The 14,663-nt window shown below is 42.2% G+C and overlaps 1 protein-coding gene across 3 annotated transcripts in view; it reads left to right on the top strand.

Annotated features, from left to right (window-relative positions):
* DZANK1 (double zinc ribbon and ankyrin repeat domains 1) overlaps positions 1-14,663 on the top strand; it is a 38,278-nt gene that overhangs the window by 398 nt on the left and 23,217 nt on the right. The window contains exons 1-9 of one of the 3 annotated variants that reach the window (XM_043512151.1): positions 505-812; positions 1,708-1,832; positions 2,615-2,768; positions 3,958-4,075; positions 5,317-5,413; positions 6,245-6,369; positions 7,867-7,949; positions 8,397-8,514; positions 13,693-13,806. In XM_043512151.1, the coding sequence (XP_043368086.1) occupies positions 682-812; positions 1,708-1,832; positions 2,615-2,768; positions 3,958-4,075; positions 5,317-5,413; positions 6,245-6,369; positions 7,867-7,949; positions 8,397-8,514; positions 13,693-13,806 (1,065 nt within the window). In that variant the 5' untranslated portion in view covers positions 505-681. Of the gene's footprint in view, positions 1-504; positions 813-1,707; positions 1,833-2,614; positions 2,769-3,957; positions 4,076-5,316; positions 5,414-6,244; positions 6,370-7,866; positions 7,950-8,396; positions 8,515-13,692; positions 13,807-14,663 lie in introns of those variants that run through there. The other 2 variants (XM_043512150.1, XM_038396953.2) reach the window with 2 other exon arrangements.

The raw sequence follows: 14,663 nt of genomic DNA, 5'->3' as shown, positions 1-14,663 counted from the left end.
CGGGGAGCCTGGTGGGGGGGTGATCCAGAGCCCAGAATGGGGCGGGCGCAGTTTGGGGGGTCCGGAGCCCGGGGAGCCTGGTGGGGGGGTGATCCAGAGCCCGGAATGGGGCGGGCGCAGTTTGGGGGGTCCGGAGCCCGGGGAGCCTGGTGGGGGGTGATCCAGAGCCCAGAATGGGGCGGGCGCAGTTTGGGGGGTCCGGAGCCCGGGGAGCCTGGTGGGGGGGTGATCCAGAGCCCAGAATGGGGCGGGCGCAGTTTGGGGGGTCCGGAGCCCGGGGAGCCTGGTGGGGGTGTATCCAGAGCCCGGAATGGGGTGGGCGCAGTTTGGGGGGTCCAGAGCCCAGGGAGCCTGATGCGGGGCAGGGGGATCCAGAGTCCGGGGCAAGGCGGGAACAGTTGTGGGGGAAGTCGGGGGCGTGGGGAGCCGTGTAGAACAACCAGAGCCAGGGGGTGCGGGTGGCTGCCTGGCTTTGGCATTTATTCTGAATGCGGTAAAATAACCTACTCGGTACGCCAACACAATTACAATTTTTGGTTCTGCCTCCCTCAGGTGCATAAGAGCCATCCAGCTATTCAAATAAACCAGCGTGGTCAGCTGGCCACCTGCGGATAGTAGAAAACCAATCGGAAAGATTCTGCCATCTGTTAATCCTGTGCTAGAGGTGGCAGATTCCGGCAAATGTGCTGCACCAGGGCGAATCTGGTGGGAGGAGTAATGGCACTGCTGGAAATTGCTATAACAGTGCTTGCTATCTGTACAGGCAATACAAAAGTGCAGATTTACATTATAGTTACCCTTGATCGGAACAAGTGCAGTCCCAGTGTTCTCATGAATGAATGAATGTCTGTGCAGAATGGGTAGTAGTTTTATGTGTGACATGTTACACACATGTTGGGGGGTTAGAAAGTTGATTGTAAAACCAGAACTTGCTAGTGTAGACAATGCCTTTGGCTGTGAACATAACCACCCAAGACCTACATTAGGGGCTTGTCTATATTATACACTTTTATCATCTCTAAGCACAGTTGTTCGCTATTAAGTTCATTGACACAGTGCTGGCCATTGTAAACCAGGACAAAATCATGTTCAGCATCATTTGTCCTAATATACTGCAGGCGAGACACCACTCAGGAATAGCAGAGAGTGCCTTATTTTAGTCCTCTTCAGCAAATAATCTTGGGTTCCATGTAGGCACTCATATAGACATAGTGAAATAAGTAGCTGATTTCTCCTGCATGAGATATCGGATGGATGGAGCCACATCTATTATAAACAAGGCCAACACTCTTCATGATTATCTCATGAACTGTCACTCAGATCCAGCATGTATCACTGACACCTCATGGACTGGGCTGAGCTTGGCAAAACTGGTTTCAGCTGTGTATGCAGAGATCAATTAAACTCGTGCAATGAAGATCAGATTGAAATGAAAGTAGTGGTACTTTTCTCACACTCTGTCCAAAATTCCAGAGTTGCAGAACTGGTCAAAATTTTGATTAGCTTTTAGCATGTTCAGATGGGTTCAATAGGAAAAATTTTCAATGGACAGCAAAACAAATAAGAATGTTGTTGTTATATGGATTAACAATTTACTGCATCTAATGTTCTCTCTTTTCAGGGAGGTGGAATAGGAGTGTGGAATTGCATGAAGATTCATTCTGCTTTACTCTTACGTTTTAAAAGAAACATATGCTATTTTTTCAGATCACTACAAAGAAAAATGACTGCTGGTTCAGTGTCAGTGCCTCAAATTATACCACTTCGACTCCCTCTGCCAGGGAAGGCTAAACATGAAATAGACACAAATACACATGTAGAAATAAAATCAGGTATAAACAACAGCTTTAAATCTGTTCTATAAACCCTGTTCTTTTTATTTTGTCATTTCACTCTCACTTTTTGATACTGTGTTTGCGTTCACATTTTATTGTGATTTTGATGAGTATGTATTTTCATAAATACCTTGCATAAATTAATCCTTTACATCTCTATTCTGCAAACGTGCACATGCTTAACTTCATTCATGTGACTAGTCCCATTGAAGCTAATAGGGCTACTCGTGTGTAACGTAACTCAAATGTGTCAGTGTTTGCAGGATCCGGGCCTTATATTTCTGTGCTATTGTGTCTGTTCCATATTCACAATGAAATATGAAAACCTTAGAATTTGATAATTTTGCGTTTTGTGATTTTGCAAAACTGGTACTTGAAAATAGCATGGGTCAGTTTCACTGAAAAGGTCCTATCTGTTAGCAAGAGTCTCAGTTTTGAAATTCCAACTTTTATATTTCAACCATGATCATTTTTCATATCCGAACATGCCACATGTAGAACCTGTGCATATTTTCACATACCCTTTTTGCAACTTTTTTGTGAGAAGATGAATGGCCTGTAATGAAATTGTGATTATTTTGTCACCAAATTTTGTGAGGAGAGAGGGAAAGGAAAAAAACAAAACACACTTTATGGCCCTAATCTTGCAATCCCTTACTCACATCCTTATGTTGCTCATGTGAGTATATTAAGCATATGTGAAGGCATTTGCAGGAGTGAGGCTTATTTTTGAACAGTTCTAATAAAGTTTTGGTAATTATCTTATTCATGTCTTTCAGATACTCCTGATGTCACTATATATTACACTTTAGATGGAAGTAAACCAGAACTCTTTAGGAGACCTGGCTATGGAGAACATAACACTTTTAAGTATAAAGGACCTATCACATTACCTGATGGGAAAATAACAGTAAAAGCTTTGGCAGTCACCAAGTAAGCAGCACTGTCTATATTGCATTATAATTATTGTAATTTTTTTGCATTACTGTAGTGCCTAGGAGTCCCAGTCATGGGCCAGAACCCCATTGTGTTAGGTGCTGTATAAACACAGAACAGAAAGACAGCCCCTACTCCAAAGAGCTTACAATCTAATTAATATTCATGTATTCCTCTGTATGGACATCAGTATCTTCTATGCCAGAACATTTATTATTATTATCATATAGTAATTACTTGTATTGCAGTGTGCTTAGGGCCCCAACCATGGATCAGGGACAAATTGCCTTTGCTTATACTTGCCCTGGAGTGAAACTACCGTGCATTCCCTGTGCAAGGACATGCAGAATCAAGGCTTATATATAGTTCTTGGTATTGCTGTCCAGACCATACATTTTTTTTTTATTGTTGTGATTGTGAAAAGACACATTCTCAGCTCTTCATTCCCTGCTAAATGAATGGCATGGACAGTGAATGTCTGTGGTATCAAGTGTCAGCAATGACATATAATGAATGGTATGGAATGGCAAGCTAAATGTGGTTCAGCTTTGGAGTTAAGAGGTTTCAGAGTAGCAGCCGTGTTAGTCTGTATTCGCAAAAAAGAAAAGGAGTACTTGTGGCACCTTAGAGACTAACAAATTTGTTTGAGCATAAGCTTTCGTGAGCTACAGCTCACTTCATCGGATGCGTCCGATGGCATCTGATGAAGTGAGCTGTAGCTCACGAAAGCTTATGCTCAGATAAATTTGTTAGTCTCTAAGGTGCCACAAGTACTCCTTTTCTTCTTTGGAGGTAAGTGCTCCCATTTCATGTGGCATTATGTATAATGTGGAGCATATCACCTTTCCCCCCTGCACAAGGGAGTTGTACAGTAACAAGGACAGAAGGAGACATGGTTTAAGGTATATCAGGAATATCTTATGTGAAAGGGAACCAGGTATTAAAATTATCCATATTTTCATCATTTTAAACTGGTAATTTTTCATCATAAATAGAATTCCTATCGTTTTTTAAAAGCACAGATTGATTGGGAGTATGAAGGTATCATGGCAGCTTGGTGAAATAGTAATCTGGCTAGCGGGAGGAGTTTCAATAAAAGACCCATTTTCACCACTGATTTCCTTTCTAATAGTACCCATAATTTTGTGCTATAGCTATCTATAGCCTTTTGATTATTAACTTTCAGAGACTGCAGGGAGAGTGCCATTGTAACAAAGGTATTTCTGGTAGAATATGAGCCTCCAAACATACTCTTTGCTGATGAAGATAATGATGAGAATTTTCTGAAAGACCTCACCAACCAGGCAAGTTACAGCAATGGTAAATCCCTGTTTAACCATAACATTTTGTATTCTATTACAGAGAGACAAAATCCAGGTAGCTGGATAGTTTCATTACTTTTATTTCTTTATCTGCCCAGCTTTGTTGTTTTCAGCCTTTTCTGGTATTGAAATCTATGAAAGTTCAAATGGTTGGTTCTTTATTGGGACAGCCAATTAAAACTATTGTGATACATCTCTTTTACTTATGAGCTGCTGATATTATGCAAGAATGGTTTTGTTTCAGTTGCTAGTAACTTACATTTGCCATTCATCCTGCTCAGGGAATGTTGTGTTTAACTGAAAGGTTTATACAGAAACTTTGTTTGGAAATAATACTTCAACGTATCCAGTAATGTTTTCTCTGGGATTGTTCTGATCTCATTAGAAAAATTTAACCATCTGAAAACGAGACGTCCAGAAAGGGCCAAATCTTGAAATTCTTACTCAGAGCCTGGTTGTGCCCTGCTGCTTGGGTGTGCAAGGGGGGAATGTGCACAAGAAATCTGGTCCCACTTGTACACCACCACCACCAAGTGCAACTGCTTGGCACTACTATAGTTCTTGCACTCCACCACATGCTGAGATTGCACCCACTTTCTATCTCCACAGGGTACAAATCTCATTGGTTAGGAAGAAATTTATACTTTGAGGGTGGTCTGGTAGTGCAGTGACAACCCTCCTCCTTCCATACCTTTCCTTTCCCAACCCAAAGTCCTGGACACCTCCTAAGTCACTTCAGGGGAGTTTTCATGTAGTTAGGGTAAGGGAAGGATGATCATTTTAGCATCTGTGTTTTAGGCTATGTCTACACAGTTTTGTTGGTAAAACTTTTGTCGGTCATGGGTGTGAAAAAAATCACCTCCTGACCAACAGAAATTTCACTGACAGAAGCACTGGTGCAGACAGTGCTATGTCGGCGAGACACGTTCTCTCGCTAACATAGCTAGTGCCACTTTTTGGGGGTGGTTTAATTAAGCCGACTGGAGACCTCTCTCCCATCAGCATAGAGGAGCTACATGAGATACTTTACAATAGCGCTGTAGTGTAGACATAACCTAAGGCATACTGGAGGGAAATGATATTGTTGTCAGGGAAGCCGAAGGAGATGAGGCGACAATAATTGAGGCGAGTGATGACTAGACTGAGCACAGGCACGTGTTTGAATTCAGTGTTTTAAGGAGTGTGCATGTGTGACTATAGACAGGTAATCTTTGTATACATAGGAGCTGGAAGGTGGACTGTCTGTCACAAAATTAAAAAAGAAAGGAGTGAATGTGGAAAGCAAATCCAGCTGGAATGATACAGCCCAAGAGTTTCAAGGTATGACTGCATTAAAGCCAAATTGGACCTTAACCCCACTGAAAGTAGTTGGTAGGAGTGTATTTTACTGTTCTCTGCAGGAAACTGCAGATAATCTCACAGATATCTCAGAGACTGAGCATTCTCTGTGAGTTCCCATGTGCTGTAGAACCCCTTATGCTTAGCAATCTGTCCCAACTTGTATTTAGCTTAGACACTCTGTTTACCTTCCCCAGACCTGAAGAAGAGCTCTTTGAAGCTTGAAAGTTTGTACCATCCACCAACAGAAGTTGGTCCAATAATAGTTATCACCTCACCTGTCTTATCTTTCTTATATCCTGGGACCAACACAGCCACAATAACACTACAGACATTTAAGTTAATGGGAGTTTCAGATGTCTTAGACACAATTGTGTCAAGGGCCTTCAGAGTTTTGCCTGCATAAGGAGTGCAGGATTATACCACAAGGCAAAAATGAAAACTTAACTCAGATTTTATTCATGCTATAAATAAAGCTGATTGTTCCATAGCTATGATAAATGAGCCTGCTTAAGAGCATAAGATCCTAATGCCATCGCTCACTAATTTACTTTTGGATGGAGGTTTTAGGAAAGGAGAAAATCTTAATTTAGGGGAAAATGCAAAAGGAAACACTTCGTTAGTGAGGAACTTGTGATAGATTTCCACTACCAGAAAACTGTTTGCCAAATAACCTTTTCCAAAATGGCTAGAACTGTTCTTAGATATTGGGATGTGATCCTGGGATAACATGGCACAATGTTAACCAAATCCCATGTTTTTCTGAAGTGCATGATAGAGGAATGATGGGATGAAATTTTCCTCTAATTTTAGACTTGGAGGTAGAGAGAAGAACTGTACACAAGTCTTTGAAAGGGCCACGGTTCGTGAGTGGTCATTCGGAAACACAAGGTTATGGAGAAAAGTCCATCTCATCACCACCAACACACCAGTCCCAGGTAAGTGAAACAGTTACCTAGGGGAAACAATAAGGGTTAGGCTGAGAGTTGACTCTCAGCCCAGTGTGAGGGAATAGCTCCAGAAAGGAGCTGTGAGTCAGAGACAGCCCTATGAATCACAGTTCCTCCAGAGCTCCTGCCCTGCAGCCAGTTGGAGGCAGGGGAAGTTGGTTGGGTTGGCCCATTTCCAGAACCAGCATGGTTGCTGGCTGGTGTATAAAGGGTGCAGGTTGAGGGCCCTTCTCGCTCCCCATGCACTCGCTTGCTGGGGTCAATATCAGGTCTATGGGCTTTACTGTTCCCCCAGGTCACGATTTATGATGAGTGAGCCCTGCAGGGTGACCTGAGGGAACAGTAAAGCCCATAGACCTGATCTCCTGCACAGCCATGCAGGACTGGATGAGAACTGAGCCCTAAACAATTAAAAATATTTGAAGCTTTCGTAGTCATCCTCATTCCTTTTTCCATCTAGTTCACTTCGCTGCCTATACTGTACAGTACTGATTTAAACAAGCTGGTTGTGACAGGCCTGTAATACACAATTCTAGGAACGTCCAAAGCAGAACTCAGCCATCAGTAAAGACTGATGAGGCAGAGCACATTATTGATGACTGACTCTTACTGTTTCTCTTTCTAACTCGTTAGTGATTGATAGACCCGCAGCAGTAGTAGTTTCTGTTTGTTAAATACAGGTGAAATTGTTAAAATGGAGGATCTGATCCTGCTCTCATTAAAGTAAATAGTAAGACTCACATTTATTTTATCAGGAGCTGGAGGTCTTATTGTGGATCACAGATGAAATTCACTGGTTTAGCAGGCCTTACCTGAAGCCTCTGAATTGCAGTGAGTTTTATCTTGAACAATAAGCATTCATATGGGGATGTAGCTGGGTCAACCTAACTTTTCAGTGTAGACCAGCCCTTTGTTCTACACTGAAAAGTTAGGTGGACATAGCTACATTGGTCAGGGGTGTGGAAAAGACATACTCCTCAGACATAGCTATGCTGACTTAAACTCAAGTGCAGACTCAACTATGTCAATGGAAAAATACCTCCATCGACGTACTTAACTTAGTTCAGGGCGGTGGACTTCCTACACTGATGGGAAAAAACCCTTTCATTGGAGTAGGCTGCATATACACTTTGGGGTTATGCTGGCATAGTCTCTTAATTGTAAATGTACTTGGAGACTAATGCAGCGTACACACAGCCTGTACTGAGAGAAGAGGTTTTTCTGTCAGTGTCGGAACCCCACCTCCCCAAACGAAGTCAGCTGTGTTGACAGCTCTCTTCCATTGCCATAGCTGCATCTATTCCGCGGGTTAGGTTGGCTTGGCTACATTGGTCAGGGGTGTGGTTTCTTACATCCCTTGCCAAAGTAGCTATGCCAATCTAACTTTTCAGTGTAGATCAGGCTATAGGTAATAAGTCATTTATAATCAAATTAATATTTTTACAGTGCATGTTTCACTACCTTAAAGAACCATCTTTATTTCAGCTCATTAGTTCCGCAGTGTGTAGCAGAAAAAGTCTAACAAGCACCCAGACAATGAGAATCCAGAGGGAAACAGACTTCCTCAAGTAAGATGTTTTTTCCCCCATGCTGTTTGTGGTAGGGGAATCACAGAGAAATTGCTTTAATTTAACAGCATTGTCCCTTCAATTGTTAAACTAAAATGAGGCAGGTAAGTGTGGACATTGATTAATAAAAGGGGACTGCTGTTGTCATATTGTTTTAATGTTACTGTATCTTACTGACAGTGTCTTATTATAGTGAGATGTCAACTTAATTAATGATCTGACAGCCCAAGGAATGGGGAGGGGGAGGAATTGGGTTTAAAATTCCAGTTTGTAGCCCTTTCTCGTGTTGGTGAGCATTTGCCCAGGAGTAGTCCCAGACAGTGAGTGTGAGTAAGTGCCCACCAGTCTAGGCTCTTTGATACCCTGCGCTGGGTTTCACTACAGGAGGTTGCAGGATTTAGCAGCACAAATTGAGAACGTGTTCAACCAGTTTGCTGTTATTTCTAGGTGTGCATATTGCTTAGCTCCTCGCCCATCTGATCCCTTTGCTCGCTTCTGTCAAGAATGTGGTTCTCCTATCCTGCCAGTTCCAGGGTGTCGCCTTCCACCCCCTGAAGGAGCTCAGGTCAGCAAAAAAATTGTAACCAACTCCCTCCTATTTCGAGAATCAGCCTCCACAAATTATATAAGTTACTGCTGAGCGAAATGTGTTTTCATCACACTTTCCGTTGGAAAATCCTGCTCTCTGCAATTCTTCATATCGGTCAGTAACTTTGGCAGGAGGGACAACAATAATTCTTTCTGGTTTGTTTTGCCTGTGGCTTTCAGCTAACCAGGGCAAGTTTCTAATGGGATCTGTTCTTATAAGCATATTCTGGAAAAATAAATTATTTTCTCTTCATCTGTGCCAGAAAAGAGCAACAATATAGATTCCAATTAGAGTTGCAGTGACCAACAAATCTTCAGAAACTGTAAAGTTACAAATGCTTACATTTCTACTGGCTTCACTGAGAGCACTGTCAGGCTCTGATTGGAAAATAAATTGCTTTTGCAACTAACGCTTTTGCTCCTTCTGTCTCATACAGGGGCAGTATCCAGTCATGAGCTGGTCAGGCCAACAAACTGTGTAACTTCCACAAGAAGGTATCTGCACCCAGGATTGTACTCTTGGGTTCTGCAGAAATCTGACTGAATTAGCAAAACCAATTTCAGATTTTGCTTATTCATGAGCTTTTTTGCCTCAGTGAGCAATGTATAGTGTTAAATACCATGGGAAGAGTAGGTCTCGTTTATTTCAGCTCTATAAATGGCTCCTACTTGAAAAGCAAATGCAATGACTAGAGTCCACACATAAATCTATCAGCAAACTGATACTGAAAGTGGAATGCTATAGGATCAGTTGTAACCCTTCCCTTGTGCTCATGATGGGGAACAAAAGTCAGTGGGACTGGACAAGGGAGTGTGACTTAACTAGAGAGTAACGGACTTAACTAGAGAGTAACGGATCTTCATCACGCTCCCGCTATGCCCAAGAAACTCGCTATGCCCAAGAAACCCCTCTTCAGGTACTATCTTGGGTTTTGACCTCTACAGGTCTCAAGGTAATATATCAGACAGGAGGAGCTAAAATGGAGGATCAGCTACTGTATAGTTCCCACTGAGCCCAGCGGATTTCTGAGGATAAATAAACCTGGGAGTTAATGCTGATCCATTTTAATACAATACAAAATACAGGGTGATACAAAGTATAGTGCAGCCCCCTTCCTTTAGAATTTTGTGAGCTTGTTATTTTTTTTAAAGTGTTGTTATTAAAAATGGACCAAGCATGCACGTGCTGTTAGGTGATTATAACTCAGCCAGGGTCACTGAGTTCCAAGAATAATTTTATCATTGCAAAAGTGTATTTTTTTTACTCTTTTAGTTCTCAGAACTGTTGCTTAACTTTCTGCCTTCAGGCAGAGACGGGATCTGGACAATTTCAGCCTGAAAAGTGAAAGTTTGAGACAGTTGTCAGTAATTAAGAAACAGCCTTTAAAATGAAACTACTTAGGTAACTTTAACTATAGCTGGAGCACACACCGTTAGCAATAGTTAGGTTTTGACATTGCTGCAGTATCATTCACATTGAACTTGTTGCAGTTGAAAATGAATATTATGCTTTTGATGGACTGCATATATGGTTTAATTATTTCTCTGATTGGGCACCCCCTTCTCCCATCCTCTTTGCTTTGCATAAGCTGCTAAGAGAGTCATAAGAAAGGCCATACTGGAAGAGACCAAAGGTCCATCTAGCCCAGTATCCTGTCTTCTGACAGTAGCCATTGCCAGGTGCCCCAGAAGGAATGAACAGAACAGGTAATTGTTACGTGATCCATCCCCTGTTGCCCATTCCCAGCTTCTGGCAAATAGAGGCGAGGGACACCATGTAGATACCACTGTACAGTTCATTTATAGTGTTTTACTCCACCACCTTCTGTATACGAGTGCAGTCACAACATTTTGTGTTATCCAGCTTTACTATCCCGTTACAAAGGGTAGGGGAGAAGTTGTCTCCCTCCTCCCAGAGAACTCCTTCTTCTGCACTCTTTCTTGCTTTGCTTTTTCTTTTGCTTCCTTCCTGTGCTCTTTTATCCAGTCTCCGTAATGTGCTAATTAGCTCATTAGCTCCCCAGCCCCCATCAGAACATCAGGAATTCCTCTTCTTAATCCCCTAGGCCTAATTGATTAAACAGTGATCATAGTGCTTCAATAGGTGCTGATTCCTAGCACTCTGTCACAGTTTTAGGATTTTGCTCACACATATAATAGTCACAATAACAAAATGAGGCTGATTTAGATGCACAATTCCCATATGGTCATTGGAATTAATGGGAATTGTGTGTCTAAATCCCCTAGGTGGCTTTAAAATCTTAGCCTAGAGCTCTGTATAGCTATTTCTTATCTATTAAGCATAATCAGGATGTTTGGTCCTGTACAAAACACAGAGATAGTCATTGCCACAAGTAATAGTCTACGTCCCTGATCCTGAAAACACTCAAGTAATTTCACACATGTAAGCAGTCCCATTGATTTCAATGAGACTGGTCACATACTTAAAGCTACTTAGGTGTGTGTTTGCAATATTGAGGCCATAATTAGACCATGCAGACACATGCCTGATGATGGACAAAGTGTAGATTTCACTTTCTTTTAAATGTTACATTAGACACTTAGCATGAACTTTTGGCCCCACTGAGATCAGTGAGAGTTTGGCCATTGACTTCAATGGGGCCAGGATTTGACCCTTATTACTTTGTGGTAGAGATGATTTGATGAAGAAGAAGGAGTTCCAAGCACAAGGGGAAGCATAGAAGAAAGTGCAAAGACAAAAGTGTGACATACAGGGACATTTTGTGGGAGATAAGAGTAGAGATGTAGGCAGTGCCCAACTTGAATGAAGGGAAAGATGCGAAGTTTGAATCTGACATGAATGCCAGTGGAAAGCCAGTGAAAGGGGTGGCATGGTCAGAGTGACAGAAGAAAAACAAGTTTGGCAGTGGCATTTTGGATAGACTGTAGGGGTTGAAATAAGAAGCAGTGAGAACAGGAAATAGGAGGTTATATCAGTTGAGAGCTGACCAAGGCCTGGACAAGAGTTACAGTAGTAGGAAAGAGAAGAACTTTAGGGACCTTGAATGATATGGTATATCTATGGAATAAGTATACCATAATTGCATGGGTAACATTGATTCTGCTGTGTTAAGACTGCATGGATCAAAATAAGTAATGTTGTGGGATTCAAATCACTTGTCCCATTATCCTAAAAAAATCATTCATAGTGGGGTAATGCTGAATGACAGACACAGAAAAGCAACTGGTATTTTCTGGTAAGAACCCATCCTATAATCTCTGAGATCACATATGAGGAGAGAGAGATTGTTTGAAACAAATGAGAATATTCTCCCTCAAACATTGTCTTACATGTCAGTACAGTGCTTATGTTGGACTTGTTTTCCTCTAATAATAGTAAATAAACACCAGGCCTTCAGAACAGCAACAGCCTCCTTATTTAATCTGCTGAGATGTGTATCTAGACGAGAATGTGAATTGACTTGTTTTTGAATGGCAGCGTTACTCTGGAATTCACTCTTATAATGGAAACATTAGAGTTCATCATCAGTTCCAATGAAAAAACTATTTTGAGGGGGGTAAAATTTAGCTCTAAAATGCATATAAATGGGTTGACGAAGTTACAAATTTCCACTCCGGCATCTATTTTTTGAGCAAAACTTACCTTGTATGAGTTTGGCCTTTGTTTTTGTTTTCTTAGTTTTACAGGACTCTGAAAAACCGTCCCTGCACTGGTTTCCAGTCTCTACTTTGTCTCCCCTTTCCCCCCAGCTAAAGTAACAATAATCTTTATTATTTGCACTGTAGTGGTGCCAGAGGGCTTGATCAGGACTTTGTGCTAGGTGCTTTGTGCTAGGCATAGGAAGACCAGCCTCTGCCCCAAGGAGCTTAGAATCCACTTTTTAGCAGAGCACTTGTCTAATGGGAATAGTTCCTTTTGACAGCTATGGTTCATGACACTTTTTAGTATTCACTGTGTATTATACACTGGTGGTTATGATTATTGAGGAAAATCTTGCCCCATCTATTGCATGGCTGTAGAAAGCTTTGGAACTCACATGGTTCCTTGAATGGTGGGTGGATTGCAGCAGATCCTGTCTGGCACAGGGCGCATTTCTACGAGGCTCATGGCAGAGGTGTAATTTATGGGCGTGGCAAGAGCAGCTGATGTGTGGAAATATGCAGAAACTGTAGTTCTCCTTGTGCAAGTGGCCCTTGGCACATATCATCTCCCTGGCCTACTGGAACCTTAAAGCAGCAATAAGTGCTGCAGAATGGCACTCTGCAGTCTGGAGGGAAGATTCTTTTCCCTTCTCCTGAAGCACCCATAGATGTTCTGGGTGTACCCCTGTGCAATGTAAACTCCAGCTGGGGCGGGGGAAGGGGGGCTTAAGTGAGGGTGAGGTCAGAGATCCCTGATGTTCACTTCCTCCTCCCTTTCCCCACTGTGTTACTGTTGCAGCCATAATAGCAGCTGTGAAGCTTCTCTACAGAGGCAGGATGTTGTCAGGGGAAAGGAATCCTTCCCTAGCACAACCATGAGGGCTACTCCAAGGATTGCCTAAGGTTTATCTGCTCAGGGCATAACCCAGGATTTAGGTGTTTAGGAAGCAATTGCCAGAAATTGGGAATGGGCGACCGGGGATGGATCACTTGATGATTCCCTGTTCCGTTCATTCTCTCTGGGGCACCTGGCATTGGCCACTGTCAGAAGACAGGATACTGGGCTAGATGGGCCATTGGTCTAAACCAGTATGGTTGTTCTTTTGTTTTTAATTTCATTCCACTTTCCTGCAGTGTGAATTGCCATAGATATTTCATTGTAATGCTCCATGTGCTGCAGTGTGTACTTTCCTTAGCATTCCCTGACACCATATCTCAGAGGAAAGGAGCCAGTCCGTTGTGAGTGTGTTCTGACTCAATGCTGAGTAAATGTCCCACTGGAATCAGTGTGAGGCTTTTTTCCTGAGTAAAGACTAAGGATTACAGGATTTGGCTTATAAAGAACCCTAGTAATGACAACATTTTACCGTTTGTAGCAGGAATAATATGTAGGGTAGGTGCTTCCTAATTTCAGGTCCCTGTGCCTACTGCTTTACCCTCTGCTAAGTGATAATATCGTAAAGTCTGATATTAACTTTCGTGATAGTGCAATTTTCCATTATAAAGAAACATCATGTTGTCTTTTGTACAGATGGGACTATGTGTAGAATGCAGAACTATGGTACCAATGAACACAGCAACTTGTATTGTATGTGAGGCCCCTATAGCTCCACAGCTGCAGCCTCAGGCCAGCATCTGCTTAAAGGTAATTAAGAATCAATGTAACTAATAAGTAAATTACCTAGAACTTTGTATGTTTCCTATAGATGATTTTTTGTAACAGATGTTTTGATTCCATTTGGCTTTGGGTCTTTACCTTGCTGCAACTTTGAGTTAGTAGGATTTAAAATATTTATTGAACAGTAGCTGTCATTAAAGATAGACCTCAGTAGCATGACAAAGCATGACAGAGCACAGTATGTCAGAAATATCTATTTGAGTGAGGTAGGGATACATTTCTTCTGCACAGTATAGAGTACGTTAATTTGATCTGTCTAGGCATTCATACCTTACTCATAGCTATTTTAACTCTAATAAATCTGTCCTCACAATTCTATTTGCCTCTTTTGATTGTGAAATATTACTTATTCTATGAGAATGGCACAGCTGGAGCAGTTGGTGGAGATGGGGTGAGGGGGAGACAGGTTCCGGGGGGTTCCTGTGGGATGTACGGTGGGATGCAGAATGCAGTCTCAGCTGGTGATTCTCAGCTAGCGTGTTATCGTGGGGTATGATGGGCTGCAGAGGCATTTCTGGGAAAGGGAGGAGGCTGCTGAAGGAGGAACTGTGGGAATGGGGATCGTCAGAAAGTGAACTGAGGATGTTCACTGGCTGAGGACTCCTCGTTGTTGTTTTTACATTTGTCATAGACATCAGCCCTAATTAGGTAGAGCGGCAATCCTAAACCAGTTGAGCATGGCTAGTGTGGACACGCTTGTCGACACTAGAATTTGTCATACTCATAATTCCTAGCACCAGTGGAAACTTACACTCCGTAGCAGTAACCAGGGCTGGCCAGTGAGATCTCCCCAGGAAGAGTAGCCCAAAGGTAAAGGTGGCTTT

This window comes from Dermochelys coriacea, chromosome 3, assembly GCF_009764565.3.
Source record: "Dermochelys coriacea isolate rDerCor1 chromosome 3, rDerCor1.pri.v4, whole genome shotgun sequence".
Classification (NCBI taxonomy): Eukaryota; Metazoa; Chordata; order Testudines; family Dermochelyidae; genus Dermochelys; species Dermochelys coriacea.
This window is presented reverse-complemented; position numbering and strand designations above follow the sequence as displayed.